The following is a 21,043-nucleotide window of genomic DNA, read 5'->3' on the forward strand; positions in this document are numbered from 1 at the left end:
TGCAACAGTTTTTTCACTTTTCTGTGACATTAGGTATTTGAAAGATTTTTCATGTATGCCTGTTAGCACTGAATTCGAACTTACTGCATGCATGCGTGTAATAGTGCGCCATCAATGTGCCATGTGCAGTTGTTTGTGCTTGTCCTTCTTTGTAGTGTATCTTATATAAAAACCATCCCAGTAAATAGTGATTTTTTGCCAGATAGCTCTAGGTAAAGCGTTAGTCATCAAAGCAGTATTAGTCTTACCAGATGAGCAAGCACTAACAGTAACACAAAATTATACTAGCAGCCTGCAACATTATCTTGACCTTCACGTCTTATTTTTGATTCTAGGGTGGCCCTCTCCTGAAACGCACGTTGATGTTACATCTGTTAGTTGAAAAGAACCTGGACTCTGCTTTCAACCATTTCGGTGAGTCCTTGTACCGTTGCAAAATGTGGGATGAGAGAGTATTGGTGCAATCGGATTCAGCTTATACTCAGTTTATTTCTTTTGTGTAGTTACTGTTTCAATAAATAACACTTTAACTACAACAGCAGTTAAATGCTTAAAACTTGGTCTACTCTGCCTGTCTGACCATCGAGTGCTGACTAGGATGACGACGACAGCTGCGGTCATGAGGCCATTGCCTGCCTCATCCTTGGCTTCACGCCTGTCATGGGGCGAAGAAAAAGAAAATTTCGTCCGCTGTCGCCACTGCATTGCTTGCGCTGCAGACACTCATGCTCAGGAAACTGTCTTACCTAGCAGGTTGTAAACAGAGATAAGGTGCCTCAGAGAGGCTGGCCAATGTTTCGATAGGAGGACCTATCTTCATAAAAGGCAGTCTTGTGATCCTTGGCAGGTTGATTTTAACAGGTTAGTATAGTGACATCACAAGTTTTGTCGGTGGAGGCTGGCTGTAAAGGGAAAGACAGAAAGGAAAATCAGCGTTGTCATTTGACATATCTGGGCGTGGTTTCTTAGATGAGGGGACAAGAGTGGGAGAGGGGAAGGCGGCAGGAAAGAAATAAATAAAGAAGGAAAGAAAAAAGGATATAGGAGGGTGTTGGGGGAGTGAGAGGTTAGAGAGCCTTCAGAGAACTCAGCAAAATGCGTAGGTGTTGTAAGCGGCGTGTGTTCGTGGTTTTAGAAGAGCAGGTCAGCCGGTCAGTCTCCGCCTTTAGAGCCAACTGCCACCGACCACGACCGCATGCGACATCACTCCACTAACCTGTTAAAACTAACCTGCCGAGGATGACAATGCCATTTTTGATGAAGACCTAAGACGAATGCCTAAGATGTTGCAACGCATTATGTGTTATGTACAGACATCGGCAACATGCGCTCAGACTTGCTAAATTAGCACTTACATGCATGTAACAAACCTGCCCACCATCATCACTGCAATCCTGACTCATGTCATTGCGGCACTGTGCCCTTCGGAGCTTGACGCACTAAACACTGAGCTATTGTGCAATGTTCACAATTGGATATCTGTGCAATGTTTCGGACATCACACTGACACTGAGAGAAGTGGTGTCCCTGCATGAACTTCAAAGGTCACAACATTCAATGCCGTAGTGGACAATGACAATGTTGTGTGCATCGGAAAGAATTTCTTCAAAACAGCCTTTGCTGTGAGAGCCTCCTGCTCTCACATTAAAGGAGTTCATCACCAAAGAAATTCCGGGAGTTAGGCTGATTTTTTTGCCATTAATAAACCCATGATTCTGCAAGGAGCATTCTCCCTGTATATGCCACAACTTCATGACCAAATTAGCATAAAGGGGAAAAAATTGTGCAGTAAAGTAGAGCTAAAAATTGGGCTTTTCAGTGCACTTGAAGCCCTTTCACCTTTGTCATATGAGAAAGTTTCTGTGCTTTGTTGTGAGTGTTACTACACGTTTTTCCCATATGGGTCGCATTTGATTTCAGTGCCCGACTGGACGGTTGAAGGAAACTTTTCTTCGGTACACGTCACTCTGGATCGCAGCCAGTATGCCTTGGTCCACGGAATCCTGAGTCGCAACCTCGGGGAGACAGTGGAGCGCACTTCCGCATCCAATTTGACCCTTGTCGAGCTGTTTCCAGAACAGGTGAGCCTGTAATAACTTGATTTTCATCATTGTAATGTCGCTAAAATCCTAGACTGTTATTCATTGGCTGTGGGAGCTCGCTATTTGTTGACTGCAACAGCATTGTGTTGTCTTTATTTTTTTGCGTTTGTCCTAAAGCAACACTAAAAAAAAATGTTGGTTCACCCACTGTGTTGGGTGATCCAATGTGGCTGTACATAGTAGCATTCTGCTGCTAAGCACAAGGTGGTGGGTTCACTTCTGGGCTACTGGGGCCACATTCTTATGGGGACAAAATGCAAGAACGCTTGTGTACTTATGAAATTTGGTTGCACATTAAAAAACCCCAGGTGGTTGAAATTAATGGAGAGTCCCCCTCTATGATGTCTTTCGCAACCTCCCCGCGACGTGCTTCAATTTTAAAATGTTGAATCAATCTCTGCTCTTTGATTACCCTTGTAGAATTGTCACAATGTTTGTCTTGTGCAAAGAGATTAGTATGGTAAACAACAAACCTTTATTTTAGACAATAAGTTATTCTTGTATCTAAATTCCGGTCACAGTGTGACACCAAAGTAAGGGTGTTATGTTTCTCGTGCTTCAGTTAGCTCATCAAAAATTAAAGCAGCATTCATCTCTTGTGATTAGCTTTGAAATTAGGTAGCATTTCTAAGTCACGCATTTGCTCATGTTTGACCCTGTTTGTCCGACACAATTAGCTAATCTATTGCTCAGTTTATGCTCATGGAGCTGGCTAATTACGAAGGAATGCTACCGCATTTCAAAGCTAATCAACATAGATGTATGAGACTTGAATTTTTTTATCATTTATGATGGCATGACAAACTTTGAATGTTAGAGAGACATTTTATTCAACTTCTATCTCCTGCTCATGATAACTAAATCTATTTTTTGTCCCGCATGTCTTTCTTTTCCTCCTTTTCCCCCGCATCTGGCTGCCTTTCGAATGATGTCAATGCCTCTTCCCAACCTTTGACGTCAAGCTTTGCATTCTCCACTTTCCTCTTAGCACTACTTCGCTTATCGGTGCGAGACAACAAAATTTTAGCTAGGAGGTAGCCAAAGAATAGCTATCACATTTAATGTGGCCACACAGTCCAGTAGCGCGCGTCGTATCACAACATAAAGCCTCATTTTTTTCATGCCCCTTACCAGCAGGGAGGCCACAACGGCAACAGCTGGACTTTCTTAGCCATACGCATGGCTCTGGTGAATGTGACCTTGGAGCTTGTCCATGCCCATGCACGACTGCACTGCGCCAATGCAGAGTCCACTCTGGCAAAAGTGGAGCTCATTCGCTCCAAGCTCACGTTGGAGCGGTTCTCTGACCAGTCAAATGACATTGATCTGGTCTCTCACGAGATACGCATACTGGACACACGCTTTAAAGGTAAGCTGTCCCTCAGGTCGTGCTTCGTTTTAAAAGTGTTTCAGGAGATGATATGCTTGGTAGTGAAGTTAAAGTTCAGATTGGGTGTCAGCTAAAAGTAGCGAAAGCAAAAAAAGAAAAGCAAGAAAAGAAACAATGCAAGACAGGTTGATGTACGTAAGCAAGGTGGTGTTCTGTTTGTCTCATCATTGTAGCATTGTCGGTTTTATATCCTTATTTGAGCTTCTTCCTGTGCAATAATGTTTGATAAGGCTGCAGTCAGCTCACAATATATGTTACTATATCTCCAGATGTGCTCAATTGCAGTCATGGACTATATTATTGCAATTATTTTAACTTTATGTAGGACACAGAACTTTGAATTCACATGCAATAAAATGTTTTACATAGGGCAAACTAATTTTAAAAATGTTTTGCGATTGAACCATTGTTCTTAAGGATTCTTAGGAACATTGGTTATTTTGTATCAAGCTTGTTTGCAAATTTGCTGCTTCAACACACCTGCCTGAAGTAGCATGCTCTGTATACAGACGTGCACGTTGGGCTGAAATTTAAAACATTTGTTCAAACAGTGCGTGCCTGAATTTTGTCGTGGTTCACTTCTAGATGCACCGGTAAACAACCGACCCAACGTGTTCACCAATATCCTCTTACCAACAAAGAATGCCTCGAAGGAAAAAGTGTTGCAGGCTGAGATCCACTACCGAATCACGCACAACGCAGCACGCTTCACTGTCCTGCTGAACAACATGCGCGTCATGGCCATTTTCAGCTGGATCAGCGAACTTGCTGAGTTCCTTTCTCTGCGCGACGAGCACCAAGTTTTGTCCGGTGGTAAGGATGCTTTCTTTGCCAAACACTTTGCGCTCATTGTTATGGGCACACGGAAGGCTTTGCTTACTTTTTCAACACAATAATGTGAGTTTGTCACCGCTCTGTTTACATTACTGTTGCCTTCCGTGCATTTTCAGCTAAGCAGCCCACATCAGCGGATTTGCATATCTCACAGAACCAGTCCTCAGTACGACGCATGACCAAGGTAGTGTAAATCGCATATATTTCTTGCCTGTTGCACTTCGTTTCCAATTAAAATACGCGTCACATATCTATATGTCGCCCATGATAAAAAATACAGTTAGCACCAATGGGATCAACATACCTTATTTACTCGAATCTAACGCGCACTTTTTTACGATAAAACGGGTCCAAAAATTGCGTGCGCATTAGAATCTAGCATGACCCTAAATCTGCATTACCATATTGCCATCGGCATTTCAAAATGGCCGCCTCTTACGTGCTTCGAGCCTAGCTGCCGTAGCTTCCTCCATGTGCTGTAGTATGTGTGCTTAGGCAATGCTTCCCTTGGCTTAGGTCAGTACACCGTCTGTCTTCCCGTTTTCTGCGTTTGCTCTATCGGCATGGAAGTGCCGACTGCAAAGACATGCCGAGTTCATCATGATGCTGCAATTAAAAGGAAAGCGATCACGTGTGCGGAGACCGATGGAAATTGGGCCGCTTCACGGGTGTTCGGAGTTCCCGAAACTTGCATGCAGGGCTGGCACAAACAGGAGAGGCGTTCTACACCGGTGGCTACTATGTACGGCGCGGCCCCTATCTTAAAAGCGATCTGCGACGGAGGCAAGAGTCTATGCATCTAGGCGCACCGCGCTGTGTTCTCATTGCTTAGTTCGCGTTGAAACGAGAGGCTGCACAAAAGTCAATCCCCTCACTCCTGCTACTGCACTTCCTTGCTCCAACGTTTAAATAGTTTCCGCACTCATTGAGTGAGATGTGTTCATGTTTGCTTGTGCGCGTGTGACACAGTACTTGTTAATTTAGTTAGTAAGCGAGTGTTTAAAAGTTTATATGGCCTCTAAAACTACTATCCTTACTTTTCGTATGGCTTTCTACTAATTTGCTATCGTAATCGATACTTCGCCTCTCAGGTGAAACTGCGACTTTTTTTATTTATCGCAACTATTGTGCATAGGGAGTAAACCTTTTGTTTTTTCCAAATGAGAGAAAGTTGTATTTCTGTATGAAAGAATGAGCTGCGCTGTACTCTAAGAGACCTTTGTTTTATTTAGGTCACGGCGAACGAGTGTGCATTATATTCGAGGCCGTTTTCATTTTTCTTTTTTTGGTCTTAGAAAATGGATGCACGTTACAATTAAGGGCGCGTTAGAATCGAGTAAATAGGGTACTGCTTGTGTTTCTCTTTCCCTACCATGGAAAAAATAGGTGTTTATTGCAGGTTACACGCGATTTATTTTTTCTGAAGGAACTACTGCACTCAATATTTTGTGTAATACGTAAACAAAATGCAATATGAATGCACTTTTCATGCATAAGTATTATTCATGAGATGTGTCATAAAAAAGATCTAAATTGCCAGAAACAAGATTAGAGAAGAAAGGGGGTAACCGAGGGGCCCGATTTTTATTAGTCGTATCATAAGAAGCCAACAAAGCCAACAACAATCAAGATTGTGGGATAAAATTGGACAAAGTTTGTAAAGACATGCTTGTATCTACAAAGGAACGTATTGAAAAAAAATTATTAGATATACAAAATGTTTTGCTGTCTAATAGGCACTATCGCCAAAGAAAATCAAAATTTTTAATTGAGCAGCTATTCCACTACGAAAATTTAAGTGCAAGCAATACAGTTTGGCATGCCAGGCTGCAGCTGCCGATGTTCCGGGCTGGCTTGCCTCATCGTCGCTCTCAGAGTCAAAGTCTGACGAAAAGGCAGCATCCTCAGACTCGCTGCTGCTCGATCCATGGATACAGTCAGCCACAAACGCAGTGGAATTGTGAGACCTGCGATCTTTCGAAGCGCGCGCGCCACTCCTGGAGGCGGCCATTCTTGCTTCCTACTTAGACGATCACGAAACTGCGGAATGCATTAAAAGATTAATGCCTGGCAGGGAAAAGACGAACTGCTTAGCAAACAAGAATATAATTATCTTTTATGTCCTATGGTGCAGAGTGTGAGTGAGCAGCGCCGAAGGTCTCGAAAGTGGTGTTTCAAATCATCGATAGCTGGCGGCCATTTTCTTTGTACTTGATGATCGCCAAAACTGTGGAGCGTGTTCAAAAATTACCGCCTGGGTGAAAAAGCGAACTGCCTAGCAAACAAAAATGTAGTCCTCCTTCATGTCCGATAGTGCAGTGTATCCATGAACGGTGCGGAAGGTTCCAAATACGGCATTTCAAACCATTGTTAGCGAGCTAACGATGCCCGATGGGTGCGGTACGAAAAGAGTTACAGTGCAGTTTCCCTTCAGCAGGATGCATTGACGAGCTAGTTGGTACCTATTCACAACAAACTTCAGCGCACACAGGACTGCACAAGGAGACAGTACAATGTGCTAGGCTCAACTGACATCTTTATTACGTTATGCTTCTACTTTTAAGATCTCATTACTATATAAGGAGAATGTGCAGAGAAGCCATCATGAAATCAGAAAGATCAAGAGAGCAGTATCAAACAAAATATTCCAGAAAGAAAAATTCACTGTTGCACATAGCAATAGAAGTAACTGACATATTCTGACTTTCAATCTTATAAAGGAAGCTTCTGATAATTTTGGGGCAGTAGTATCCGGTCTTCTTTTCAATATTGAAGTCTCTTTGAAAACAGCTTGCAGTGTTGTGCTAGATACAATCTGGTTTCTGTCGGTTAAGATCACTCATGCTCTTTCAGGCGCTCCTAATGCGGCAGCCAGTCTGACTGGTGTCTACTTTGCCATGTGTCAAGAGAATTTTATGAACTGCACGAACAGCAAATTCTGCAAACTTGGCATGTTTGTGGAGTGTGCTATTGGTTTAGTTTATAAAGTTCTCTTTATAAATTTTTGTTACTATGAATGCAATTCTCTTATGTCATGGTGTAGTATTTTGCCAACATCTCTATGAAAAGTAAATAAACGAAAAGAATTGTTAAAAAAACAAGACTCGCATTCTCAAAACTTCTCTTATGTACATGCCATCTTCATTTGGCTATCACTGCTGTGGTCATGTCATTATCACTTATCAGTATGATCACGTTCATTCACTTTCATGCAGGAAGGTCTGTACTTTCCTGTATCCCTTTGTCAAAACATCTCTTTAAATGCCTGTAAGCTGTGAAATATCTGGAAATAATTTCACAAGCAGCATGTGCCTCTAATAGTAGTCTTCCCATCCGTCTTATTTTCACAGGCAGTCCCGTCAGCAATATTGGTCATGCATGCACGCACAACAATTGTAAAAACCAGACAGTGAACCCTCGCTATAGTTTGCCCAACAGCAAGCTTCGTTAGATTTCCCTGACATCTGTTGGCTGTAAAAGAATTTACGTTTCTGTTCTACTGCACTTTAGTCAAACATGAAATCTGATCTGATTGCTTGGTGCATTGCTCGAGGCCTTTCGCAAGGGGGCTGACCGAATTCTTACTGCTAATAGAATTCGAGTTTCGAAGTTTATTTGAGTTTATCATAATTAAAGGAATAGAATATGCAGAACCTCCAAGCACGTTCCAAGCTTGTTCAGCAAATGGAAGATTTCATATGCAAACATTGGAATGGTCGTGTGCACTGTTTCCTATTTTCATTTCAGCACGGTAAAGTTGAACTAGCAACCCCTGTGGAGGCTGGATGCGACATCTTGCTGTGCTGCATGTATTTTGTTGTGTTTGTACTATACTTATGATGCCAAATAACCGCAGCATGCAAGTCGATCGGTACTTGTAAAGAGGTCAGGAGCTCTGTGATTGAGAAGCTTCGTGGCTGCAAATGCTGTGTTTGTAATTCTCTTTTCTACTTTTTTTTTAAAGCAGTGGCAACAGCAACAGCAGCCTTTTCCAGAGGTTCCTTTGGAACTGAAGTTGAATATGACCGACACTGAAATCGTTGTCGTTGAAGATTCTGCTGCATGGGACACCAATGCAGTTATACTGAAGGTAGGCTGTTGCTGAATTTGTCTTCTTAGTTGCATAGGAAAAGTGTTTGGAGTATGTAAGTGTTAGTTATTTGTTCATCTCAGCTACATTGTGCCTTAATTGGAGCAAACTGTAAGTGGGAGACTTGTTGGCACTTTCCTTGCCAGGTATGGCCATCACTTCTGTAGCTGTAATCTGCTAGAAATAAAAATAAAAGCAACAATTTCGACCTCTATCACGTTAAGCTGAGACCATGGTGGTTTGCGGATCCTGGGTGCCATAATCTTGGAGCTGCATTCGTCGCAGCTGCAGGAGTTTCAAGAACCAAGGGCGCTATTCTGGACATTCCGCCATTTTCTTTGATGCGTGACGTAGGCGCGACGCAAACAAAATGGCGCTGGTGGCCCAGTTTTGCTTACGTAACGTGACGCCAACTTGACGTTTCGCCTAAGAAATTGAAATGAAGGCACTGAATATAGCGTTATCGATAAAGCAAAACAGTTTTCCTCCGCAGTAAAAATAAAGCAGCTATCTCAAAGCGTATAATTATTCCGTCGAAAACGCTTCTCACTTCCGTCGTCTGCTGCGTACAAGCCATCGTCTGCTTCAATAGCTAGGATGCGTGTCCCCGGAAAACGGAATGAGTCATCGCATGTTGGCGCCAACGCGCTTGTTTTCTTGCTTAAGACAACATACGCGACCTACCAGTGGTGATGCGCGCACGCTCTAGGCGTCGTTATCGCTATCTCGTGAAACGCAAGTGACTCAGCCCGACTCGGCTGGCTGAGAAACGGCCGCATATCACCGATAGCGTTGCGCACGCCAGAGATATCCACTAGAGCGACGCAAGCGCCGGCGTTGCCATCTCTTGTTCATTTCGCTAGTTACTCGCACCGACTAAAAAAAAAGGCGCCGCCTTGCGTACATTTCTTTTTGTAAATTAGAAAGAGACCGTTGTCATAACTTTTGATTGTGCGAAAAGGCATTAATCTTGATTACAACAGAAATGCAGCAGTGAAAAGTGGACAACATTGCCGAAAGTTTGCTATGTTCAACCAATATTATTTCGTATAAACGCGTTCTTTTAAAAAATGATGGCTCCAAACACAAATGCCAACACCACCCGAGAGCGATGCAAATACTATGAGCACGCGTTATGAACAAAAGATTTTCGTAGTGCCAAACGACGGGGAAAATGTGGCGATACGCATTCCTCTCAGCTGCCATTGCATATGGCTGCCCATTAGCATAATTCGCGCGGCTCGTCGCAGCAAAAATTATGGCGGAAAATCTCAGCAATGGCGGCCCAGCGCAACGTCACGCATCGTCAAAATGACGTTTACGAAACAGCCCTTCCTGTGACGCTCCTCATGAGATATTCCTTCAGCCAATCAGCAAGCTGGCATGGCGCATATCTTGAATCGCCACCACATATACGCGCAATTGCAGATGCATTGCACTGGCTTCTGCACGCTGCCGCTCACATTCTTTTTGAAGCGCTAACATCACAATATATCTGCCAAGGACAAAAATAATGTATTAGTCCATAACATTTGCATCTTCACGTCACGTTTCGTCATCTTGATGAAAACGCAAAATGACATTTCGCAAAACTTCCGTTTCCCGGCAAAAATTTCAAGGCACGTGAGCTCGCCACAGCCAATAAGAGAGTAAACATGGCGGATAATGGCGGCTGTGCAGCCGCCATGCGTGTCCAGAATAGAGCTACAAGAGACGACTGGAAGTTTCAGTAGACTGTATCACCACCACCACCATCATCATCACATAATCATCATCATCATCATCACCATCATCATTAGTCGTATGCAGAATGGGGCCTCTTCCAGTGATTTCCACTTACCCCTGTTTGTACCGCGACTGTACTGCCATTTGCCTTTTTTTCCTTTCCCATCCTCCTTCTGGGCCGTTTTTGTCCCCGATCCCTTTCCCTATGCAGAGTAGCATGTTGGCATTTACATATACACAACAGAATTCTCTGCACTTCATTAAAGAGCCTTCTGTCTCGATACTATCAGGAGCAAATGTTAATGGTTATCACAGTAACAATTGAATATTGCTGCTGTATAGGTGTGCAGTGCGGAATAACAAGTTCTTGTCTTTAATGTAGTCAGAGGAGTACAGGCTGAACTTCTCATCTTCAAGCAGTGCTGCTAGGTCGCATCAAAATTTAGTTTTTTTCTGTGTAAGCAGTGGCTTGCAAACTTCTGCTTCTGGAAGTGCATTACCGGATACTTATTGTACTCACTAAAGCCCTTGAAAGCGTTCAAAACCGTGCTGCTAGATTTGTTCTTTCAGATTACTCGTATCACACTAGCGTTTCATCACTAAAATCTAAACTAGACCTATCACCTCTTGCCTCTTGTCGTCGCATCTCTCGCCTATGCCTTTATCACAGGTTTTTTTATTCCATACCTCGTGACAGCCAGCTGGTCCAGCTGGTTCATCCTGTTCGTCGAACAGGCCATCCGAACTCGGTAATCCCACCACAAGCCCGCACCACTACATTCCTGCAGTCATTCTTCGTCCGAACTGCCCGAGACTGGAATGGCCTTCCCAGACAAACTGCACTCATCCGCGATACAGCACGCTTTAGATCTGCCATTGAGTGTTCCGACTCATCTTCCTTATTTCCACATCATCAATCCCGCCTTTTACATGCCCACCCCTCATGTAATGTCCTATTTTGGACCCTTGAGGTATTAATAAATAAAAAAATAAATAAAAGTATGAATTATTAGGTTGCTCTATATCGATATGATCACTTTTGATAGGTATCTATCTTTTTTGGTAGATTCTGTGCTTTGACATGATGTCAGTATGATTTTGATATCAGCAGTCATATTTTAATTATTTTTAGGATAACATTTTGGTTAAGTATAACTTGATGTGTCAGTGCTCAACTGCACTTCGTAATATGTAGAAAGTGATACAGTCCTGCATATCATCAGCATCTTTCTTTCGAGTGCTAACCGTAAGCGTGATCAGTGCAATTATTTTATTTAAATTATTTTCCTTCTCACACTTCGTTAGTGATCCGAATGGCACTCTTCCAGCATTATCGCCAGAATCGGCTGGTTGGAAGTGGTGGATGATAAGAAAGGAATAGAATTGAGAGAAAGGAATTGCTACTTTATACCTGCCCTTTTCTCTTCGTTGACGTAAAGAGAGTGATTGGTATTTTTTGTTCTGTAACTATCACTTGGTTGCTTAGGATTTTTCTGTTATTCTATTTATTTGGTCATAGGCCTTGTCTTGGTTTAAGCTGACAGCTTTGTATCCACCAATATGCTTTCTTTTCATTTTCACTAGGTTAGCAAGTTCAAATTGGGTGTTTCTCTTTCTTTCATGACTCGGTGCTTTACAGAACTTGGGAATTCATCATAATCACCCTATTGTACGTCCACTGCAGGATGAAGGCCTTCCCTAGCTGTTCTAATTACCCCTATTTTGTACCAGCTGACTCTGTCCTATGTCTGAAAATTTTATTATTTCATCACACCACCTAGTTCTCTGTGTTTTCCTTCCCTTGGTACCCATTCTGCAATTCTAATGTAGGGATGTTCTAATGTAGACAACTGATTACCTGCTGTATGCATTACCTGTCCTGTCCAATTCGATTACTTTCCTTTGATTTCAGCTAAAGTATTAATTACAACCTCCTGCTCTGTGTCTCTAGTTCACATCGCCATCCACTGTGTTTCTGTCCTTTAAAGCTACATCTATAATTTCAATTTCCATCGCTTTTGCCGTGATTCTTAGCTTTTTCTCAAGTTGTTCATTGTCCTTCTAGTTTTCTCCCCATATAATTGCTCATTTTCCTTTTTTAAGGATAGCGGTAAGCTGCCGATCATGACTTCTTAGTGGCTGCCGTATATGCACCAACCCATTTTGTTCGTCTGTATGTGAATTAGTGGTCTATAATTCTGTTTTGCAGTCAACGGCAGTGCTGTCCTACCATAAAGCACATACTGAGAGACCCCTGTCCTGCAACCTCCAGAACTTAGAAGTGTTCTCATGCATTCTGGGCCTGGAGGATGACACTGCACTGTCCATTATAGACCCCATCAGCGTCTACATTGATCTCGTGGACCGAGATTCCACACCACCTGATACCAAATTCGGACATGTCTTGCAGGTAAGCATCCATCACACACATTGCAGGGTTGATGCGCCCAGCCCGAATATAAAGTGGCTGGTAAAGAAAACAAAAACGGCAGTTCTGAAAAGTGTAGTTGGACTTCTCTTAAACTATGAGCCTCATTCATTCATTCAATCATTCAGTTCATTCAGTGATTTGCAATCGCAACCAAAAATAGTGCATGACATAAGAAAGAAAGATATAGGTATGTGTTACAGTGTAGACAGCTGATAAGGTAAGTCGCCAAAGACGCGACTTTCCGCAATATATATGGTACTATTGCGCTATAACCAAAACATGTAGACCAAGCATGCTCATGTATACGAGAATCGAAGCCTGTGACCAGGTTGTTTGCATCTGTTTAAATTACCAATATTGAAAGGTTAACGTCCGAGGACCCATCGTCTTCGCACAAAGCAAACAAATGAACACAGGAAGAAAAAGTGCTATAGAAGAAAGTAAGTCACCTACCAATTTTTTTAAACATATAATTTTTTTTTAGGCCCGCTTGATTATTCGGACTTCCCATATCACCACCAACCCCACAGAGTCAATGTAGAATGGAGACAGACATTCCACGAACTCTATAGTGCTGTGTTACATTTTTCGGACTGATCCTTGTGTCCACGGGCTTAATATCGAAAACATGGCAACTGCGAATGAAGTTTCTACCCTTCAAGCATTGCGTGTGCTACCCGTAGCCTCACTTTTGTTGTTGAGGTGGTTCCTCCACATTCGAAGTGCCTTCCGTATGCAGCCACCTTTAAGCATTTTGTTGACTCGGCACCAAACCGCAACTTCGCTCGCCAACTACCGACGAGACAGCGCTGTAGGCCTAGCTAGCAGGGGGTTGTCGGGCCACATGCTGTCGCGAAAAGCTCACCCTTGATATGTGCGTATCCATAGACTATTAAACGGACAATGAGCTTTAAATCATGCTCGCAGGCTGAACTAAAGGCGGCACACTTGCAGCAGAGTTTGCATTCACATACGATCAGTCACGGCAACTACTGTGAGCGCCTACCAAGTTTTATGTTCGCATACTAGTAGGAATGGCAAAAGTTACGTGTGGATGTAAAGAATGAAAGCTCCAAACTAAATTTGCAGAACATAGCTTACAGACGAACGAAAGTTGCACACGTGATATCTGCATTTCACGACACGCACCACAATTGGCGAATGTGAAATATACCCATGGCCTTAAACATCATGAAATTTCAAATATAGATATAATTTCAGTTGTATGCAGCATACCGCAAAATTCTGGAAACAACTTTTTCACTATGTTGGAGTCATACAAAAAATTACTTTGCACACACAAACTGAACAGCCAAAGATTGACTATGTGCACGCATTCGGTGTAGAGTGCGCGTCGCTGACAAGCGGCCGGAGCTGAAATGTGCTGCTGCTGCAGCTTTCCTTTTTCTGACATGCCTGTGTGGAAAGTGCAGCATATGTTTTTTATGTTTAGAACTTTAGCGAATATCACCCATGCAGAAGGCCTAATACCTAATACACATGGGATTACAGTCGCCCACCGTTTATTCGGACCTCACAGGGACTGCGGAAATGTCAGAATAAACAGGTGTCCAAAAAAGCAGATTAAGAAAAAAAAAAAGGAAATCCTTTATTTCTACGCACTTATTCGGGCTCGCCAGTAGGCTTGAAGAAATTGCGAATGCGGCGTGCGTTGCACGCTGTTCCGTTTACGCGCAATCAGATAAGCCTGAATCTCGGAGAGGGTCGTACGGTCACTATAGGTGGCTGAAAGCACAGTCACTGCTTGTACACGCTCCGCATGCGACGGCAGCATTGCACATGGTGTGTCATCTTCTGATCGGAGTCATCGTTCGGCGGTGCAGCAGAAACCTGATGAATGATCTCGCCGTCGTCTAGTTCTGCGCATGTCAGTACAGCAGTATCAGCACCTGTGAAACTGTCAAATGAGACGGTGTCCGGAATCGCAATGCAACCGCTGTGCAGGTCTCTGCAGAACATTTTCGGCGTCAGTAGAGAGCACATCTGAAGGCAACAAATCCTAGGCCTCCTGGCAACCGCTTGCCAGCATTCCCCAGCGCAGTCTGCGCAGGCACTGTAGGCGCCATTAGACACTTGACGCTATGTTTCCATATGCCGCGTTGCATCACCGCAACCTTGACATAGCACACAAGGGAAACATCACCACGCCGTCACCAGTTGCACAAACGAAAAACATGGCTTACTCGCAGCGTCGTACACAAAGAAAGAAACAAATCAGCTGCTGTATTGTCTTGACATGGCTTACTAAGCTGAGACCGGAACTGCTGTAGCTATGAACCAGGCAGAAACGATGATGAGCGGGGATTTGCAGTAGCGCCACTTCGTGGGGCAGCAAGGAGGCTCCGTTCAATACAAAAATAGCGTTCAGCAAGTCGAACCATGCACCGGTCAGAGTCAGTGCGTGGTGCTCTCGATCGAGTTGGCTCAAGGAGCGTCCAAAAAATCGGACAAGAGGTTGCAAGGTGTCCGAACTTTCGGCAGTTGTTATACATTATGGTCTATGGGGAGCATGGCGGTGCCGCAAAGCAGACAGAATAATCGAGCATGTCCGAATTTTTGGAGTCCGAAAAATCAGTTGGCGACTGTATTGTGAACAAACTTCCCATTCCACAGTTGGATGGCAAAGGAACATTTGTTTATGCTTGGGTAAGTAATGTATGGCTTTGGTCATAAAGAAAGTCGGGACCTAATGTCTTTTTTATTACACTTTCAGAACTAACAGATTACCATTAGACGCCCTCCCTCTTTAGTGCTCGTAGCTGCATGTTGTACCATGCTATTAAAGTAAGAAAAAAGAAGGACTCTGCTATTTGTTGTTTGAATGCAAAAAGGGTAATGATGCGAGGAAGAAGCAACAAGGTGTGTGCTTGAGTACCGGCATGTATGCAATAATTCCAGGTTTATCTGCTTGTGTAACTACAGATCATGGTACTGTGAAAATTTTTACCTGTTCCTTTAACAATTTTTCTAATGCAGGTGGGAACAATGAACCTCAACCTCAGGCTTTCTTACAACGATGTTAAGATGTTCCTCAGGATCCTGGACTCAATACCAAAGGAGTGGCTGCTTGGTGGCAGCAAAATGGACTGTGAGTACCTCACGCTTCTAGTAGGTCTCCTCGTTTTGGTCAATTTAACTGTGCAAAATGCGATTGGCCCTATGACTAACTCAAATGTGACCAAATGCAACTGCCACACAACCTGTGGAACAAAAGAGGCTTAGATGCTGTGGTCAGTGGTGATGGAAAGGAGGGCAGGGAGGAGGGAGAAGGGTTAGTGCCAAAAGGAAGAAGGCAATAGAGGAGACAGTAATATGTGCCAGTAGGTTAGTGCAAGGGATGACATCACTAGGTGAGCATAGGACCTGACATGCCACCGATCGGTTGCCACAAGTTTTGACCTCATCAGGCCGTGGTGGCTGAGTGGAGACTGCAGGCAGGGCAGGGATGGCATGATGAATCAGCACACTTTTGTCTGTGGCAGCAGGGTGAATGCAAAAGCGTTCGCTTCTACAAATTTACACAGTGCATGGGATCTGCACGAGTTTTTGTTTTCCCTTTTTCTTTTTCCACGGTGCAGCTGTGAACATTGACAGCCTCCTGGAGATGGGCTTCTCCCGGGAGGACTGCCTGCGAAGCCTCGAAGCTTGCGGTGGCAACCTCAATGATGCAGCACTCTGGCTCACTCAGAATGCTGCCACCAGCATTTGCTTAAGCACTGCAATGAGCACCTCCCAGACAGATGTTGCCAAGCAAGACATAGTCATGTCCGCTGTTGAACTCAAAGTCTCTTACTTCTGCCTCTGCATCATTGATGATTGCATGGATGCCGATGTGCCACTGCTGGAAATTGATCTCAGGGGTGAGTGCCGGGCAGTAGGGGGGGCCATTTGTGCTTTCTGAGGGAATGAGGGGCACTGGTGAACTCGAAAATGCTTCTTTTCCTGCAACTTTCTTTTCCCCCTATAATAAATATGACTTCAACACTGAGAACTTTTAAAGGTATAATATATAGACAAACATTGCAATGTTGCATTCCACCAGTATTAGCATATGGGGCAGTAACTTGGAGGTTAACAAAGAAGCTTGAGACGAAGCTAGAAACCATGTAAACAACCGATGTAACAAAATAATATAGACATAACTTAAGAGATGGGAAGACAGTGGTGTGGATTAAATATCAAATAGGGGTAACGAACATTCTAGTAGAAGTTAAGAGGAAGAAACAAAATTGGGCAGACCATACAATGCTAGTGGTCTATTGTAGAACAAAATGGGTGCCAGGAGAATGAAAACACTGGCAAGGATGGCAGAGAATTGGGTGGTGTGATGACTAGGAAATTTTCAGGCATAAGACAGAGGAGTCAGCAAGGTGTTGTTGGTAGATTTCTAAGACAAGCCATTGCTCTGCAGTGGATATAAATTATGATGGTGATAACGAAAAACGGTAAGTTAACCTGGACTTGGCAATCTACGTTTTGTTCACGAGTGTTGCCTGCAACAAAACATATATATATATATATATATATATATATATATATATATATATATATATATATAGAGAGAGAGAGAGAGAGAGAGAGAGAGAATATATATCAATTTTGCCGTAACGGCGAAGTGGTTAATGCGACAAAAATATGTCCGAATATTACACAAAGTGTAAGACCCGTAGCTGTGGTGGCAGTATAAATTGAAGTAAACTTAAGCCGACCAAGTAAAAGGAGCTAGTACTTTGCTAGGGGTCCTGTTTTGAATCCTGCCATCGGATGATTTCGTTTATGTTTCATAATTAAAGCCACCATCTTTCTTAACGGCTTTACCACCACTTTTCCATATCTGGTATGCTTCAAACCTCTTTCCTGGACTGATCCTGGAGGTAATGCACAGGAGTACCAATAAAATTACATCAATTTCAGATTTGAGTTGCGTTATTGTTTCGCACATTGAATATTGTCACGTAGTAGTGGCAGTGAATAATACAGCAGTAAAACTGTGAATGACAAAACTAACATTTTATTGGGCGAACTTGTGCCCACAAAAGCAGGTTACACTCGGAGCACAGCAGTAGCGGTGAACATGGCCGGCGATCGTTGAAAGTCTGATCTGCCGGTCAAGCGTGTCTGCTTTTATACATGGGTCATCAAAGGATTCAGAGTAATCATTGGTTCCCGTGTGTCTTCGAGAAAATTCTACACAATTACCGTCGCACATGCGATCAGATTACATAAGCTTCGGTGACAACAGACAATGGACAGAAGCATCAATAACATTCGAGAAACTTCTGATACATGAGGGTGCGTCTCCCGCTGAGCGATAACATTTGACAGATGGTAAAAAGCGGTCACCCAAAAAAGATAAACGAGTACACGTGTCAATATTTAGGTCTGAGAAGATTAAAGATAAATGGCATGTACTGTCAGCGTTTTGTTCCATGTCATTTGTTTGTGTGCTGCCATTATCATTATTCTGAGGAATAATTTTGTCAAGAATTCAAGACCATGGTATGAGCAACTTTAGTGATAGAATGGTGCGGCTGTAAAACCCATATATACTACATGTAGTATATATGGGTTTGGCGTGGCATTTAGCATACATATACGGAATCTTACAGCAACAACGATGGCAAAGATTTGCTTGGAGCGTCCATATAATTGCTATCGCAATAAAAATTTTTTCTTGCTAAGTTTCAGTACTCAGTCCAAATTTTCTGGCTAAATGTCTTTGGCCAACACTGAATGACAAGCAGAAAGTGTGTTTTGTTGGTTTGGAGCAGGAACACAGGAAGAGGAAGACGTTTGGCACATGACTTTTGAAGGCATGGTCAGAGGAGACATACCAATGCAAAATCTCTGGCTGTAGGGGTGTCGCACACGTGATGTAAAACAAATGTACACTTATGGTTTACATATGATGAGAGCTGCTCTGTATAAATTTCAGACATAGGGTTAGGTGGCTTAGGGTGAAGCCCACTTGTAGTTCCCTGCTTGGGGTTTCCTGCCTATAGCTGAAAAAGTTGCTGCAATATATGTTTTTTTTCTTGATTACACCTATTCTTCATGTGTTTTGCCCATTGAGACAGAATATGAACATTTTCTAGTAGTTATTTCTCATTAAAGGGTTAGTAAACTCGAGTTGCATTCTGAAGAAACCAAAGACTCAATGTGCTGAACTTGTGAGAACTTGCTCTGAAGAAAAATGGCGCAAACACAAAAATTGATTGAAGTGCGTGGCGTCATACTAATGTGCTGGTCCTGTGGTGTGTTAGATATGGAGCTGTTTCCTGCGATTACTTCGAGTTCCCCAAACCACTTCGAAACGCAGCACAGCTAATTGAGGAATGCAGAAGCAGGAAAGCACATTCCAGAGGAGCGCCCAGGCAAACAAGTTGAAGGCCACAAGACAGGTGCAAACCAAGACGGCGGTAATGCGCCGTGACAGCCAGACGTGCCGGGAAGGCCCAAGCGTACCTCTTCATCGCCTTTGAAGAAGACAATTGCTACCGCTGCGGAGCCGAGCCACCGGGAGCAGGTGGGCCCTTGTGCAATGGAGCATGAGCGCCCCCCCTCCTTCTCCACCCTAGAAGAAGTGGATTGCCACTCTGCGAGGCAAGACCGCAGGGGGATCAAGAGAGGAGGACCAGGCGCCGACTCTCTTCGCCGGGTATGACACCATCGCACGGGCGCCTACCATTGGCTGAAAGTGGCGTCATCGGAGCGGACTCTCCCATTGGCCAAACATGACGCGACTTCCAGTGCTCGAAGGGTTTATAAGAAGCCTTCCAGAGAGACCAGAACATTCCCTGATTCCCTGATTCACCTCTCTCGAACTTCTTGCCGCGGGCCGCAGCGTCCGAGTTGCTGCCGGCCCGTAATGACTGTACAAATGTTACTTGACGTCTCACCTCCCTGTACTTAATGTAAAATAAACCCTCCCAAGTTTGGTTTTCATCCCGAAGTCCGTCCTTCAACCCCTACAGGTGCCAGTGTGAAGTTTAAAAAGGGAAGCTCTGCTTTGAGCTTTCTCCACAATAAACAACCTTTTTTTTTCCGCCAAGTCAATTGACTCTTGACAAAATAACAAACTATACTAAGTGCTGTTCTTCAGTACCTCTTTTAAGTGTTTATCTGTGGTTAAGAATTACTTTGCATTCAAGGGTACACGAGGCCTCAACCTCATTATTTATTATAATTTTCACTACATGAAAATTGCTGAAATACTGTGTGGTAGACACCTTTAAAAATCTGTAACATATTCACATTGTCTAGTGAGCACAGTGGTTTGCATTAAATTCAATATTAAAGTTGAAGTTAGGCCTTTATTTTCTCCCCTCTAATAGTCTGTTTTTTCACTGTGGTAACTGAGAGGTAGTTTTTTTAAAAAAAAGGTAATGTACCACTCTGAAGTGAATGTCTTTTCTCAGTGTCCTTTTAGTTTTACCTCTCCTGTGCACTGTGATTTGCAGCTGATGCCTATTATTGCGATTCAGCTTGAGTGACTTGCTAGCACCATAAATTTTTCTTTTGTTTTGTTTTTTTATTTCTCTTATTGGATTTGGCATACCAGTTTGTTTTATTGACATTTGCTTGGCTTGACATTGAATGTGATTATGCTTGTTTGTACAGAAACCTACATTTCTCAGGAGCTTTCGAAAACATTCAGTGGAGAGTCCAAGTTTTTCTTCAGCATCGGCTACTACAACAGAGCGCTCTCGGGGTGGGAGCCCATCATCGAACCCTGGAGGTAAGCGTGCAATATTGTGATGAATAGCTTTCAGGGTTTCATTACACATTGATAGGTTATTCATGCATGTGTGACCAATATTGCTGATCATGGCTTCTTGTTAGGCTAGTTAGTTCATTCTTCTTGGGATGGAAAAGATGCAAAACCAGTAAGAAAATGATTAGGCAGGAATTTTTTTCTGTCCATTTGTTTCCTTACTTGTCTTTGCGCTGCAAGCACTATCGCCGAGATCACCATGTTCGAGAAAGCAGCCTTGGTTTTAATCTGCTCGTAAGTATTGGGAAAGGTCACCTCAATCGGCAGACTGCAGTGATTTCCCCGGCTTTGAATTCTTTATTGGGACAGCAGTGAGTTCTCACAGTGGATGCACTGGTCGATGTGGCTTGAAAACATGGCCCATTACTCATGAGAGAATTGGCTGCACAGGAGACAAAATTTATGCATAGTGAAAAAGAATGAATGAGCAAAAATCTGAAAGAAAACGTTAGGTGACAATGACAATAGAACTTGAACTAGCACAATGCACAGAAGCACCCTTAGCACTACAACCTTCTGGATGCAACCATGACTTTATGTAAAGCTGATGTAATAGATCTGTGGCTGGCAGCCAACTGACATGGACAAAAGGAAAATAGATGTGAGGTCAAAATGTTAGCAGCATGACTTGTTGGAAACTTAAGAAACAATCTGTTAGGGGACATGTGGTAGCAGG

The 21,043-nt window shown here is 43.2% G+C and overlaps 1 protein-coding gene across 1 annotated transcript in view; it reads left to right on the forward strand.

Moving 5' to 3' along the window:
• Positions 1-21,043, forward strand: part of Vps13D (vacuolar protein sorting 13D) — a 173,928-nt gene that overhangs the window by 86,155 nt on the left and 66,730 nt on the right. The window contains exons 42-51 of the mRNA XM_065430344.2: positions 336-414; positions 1,921-2,081; positions 3,240-3,471; positions 4,078-4,305; positions 4,443-4,510; positions 8,291-8,416; positions 12,351-12,551; positions 15,570-15,681; positions 16,172-16,453; positions 20,214-20,331. Coding sequence (XP_065286416.1) covers positions 336-414; positions 1,921-2,081; positions 3,240-3,471; positions 4,078-4,305; positions 4,443-4,510; positions 8,291-8,416; positions 12,351-12,551; positions 15,570-15,681; positions 16,172-16,453; positions 20,214-20,331 — 1,607 coding nt within the window. The remainder of the gene's footprint in view (positions 1-335; positions 415-1,920; positions 2,082-3,239; positions 3,472-4,077; positions 4,306-4,442; positions 4,511-8,290; positions 8,417-12,350; positions 12,552-15,569; positions 15,682-16,171; positions 16,454-20,213; positions 20,332-21,043) is intronic.

Source organism: Dermacentor albipictus, chromosome 2 (genome assembly GCF_038994185.2).
Source record: "Dermacentor albipictus isolate Rhodes 1998 colony chromosome 2, USDA_Dalb.pri_finalv2, whole genome shotgun sequence".
NCBI lineage: Eukaryota > Metazoa > Arthropoda > Arachnida > Ixodida > Ixodidae > Dermacentor > Dermacentor albipictus.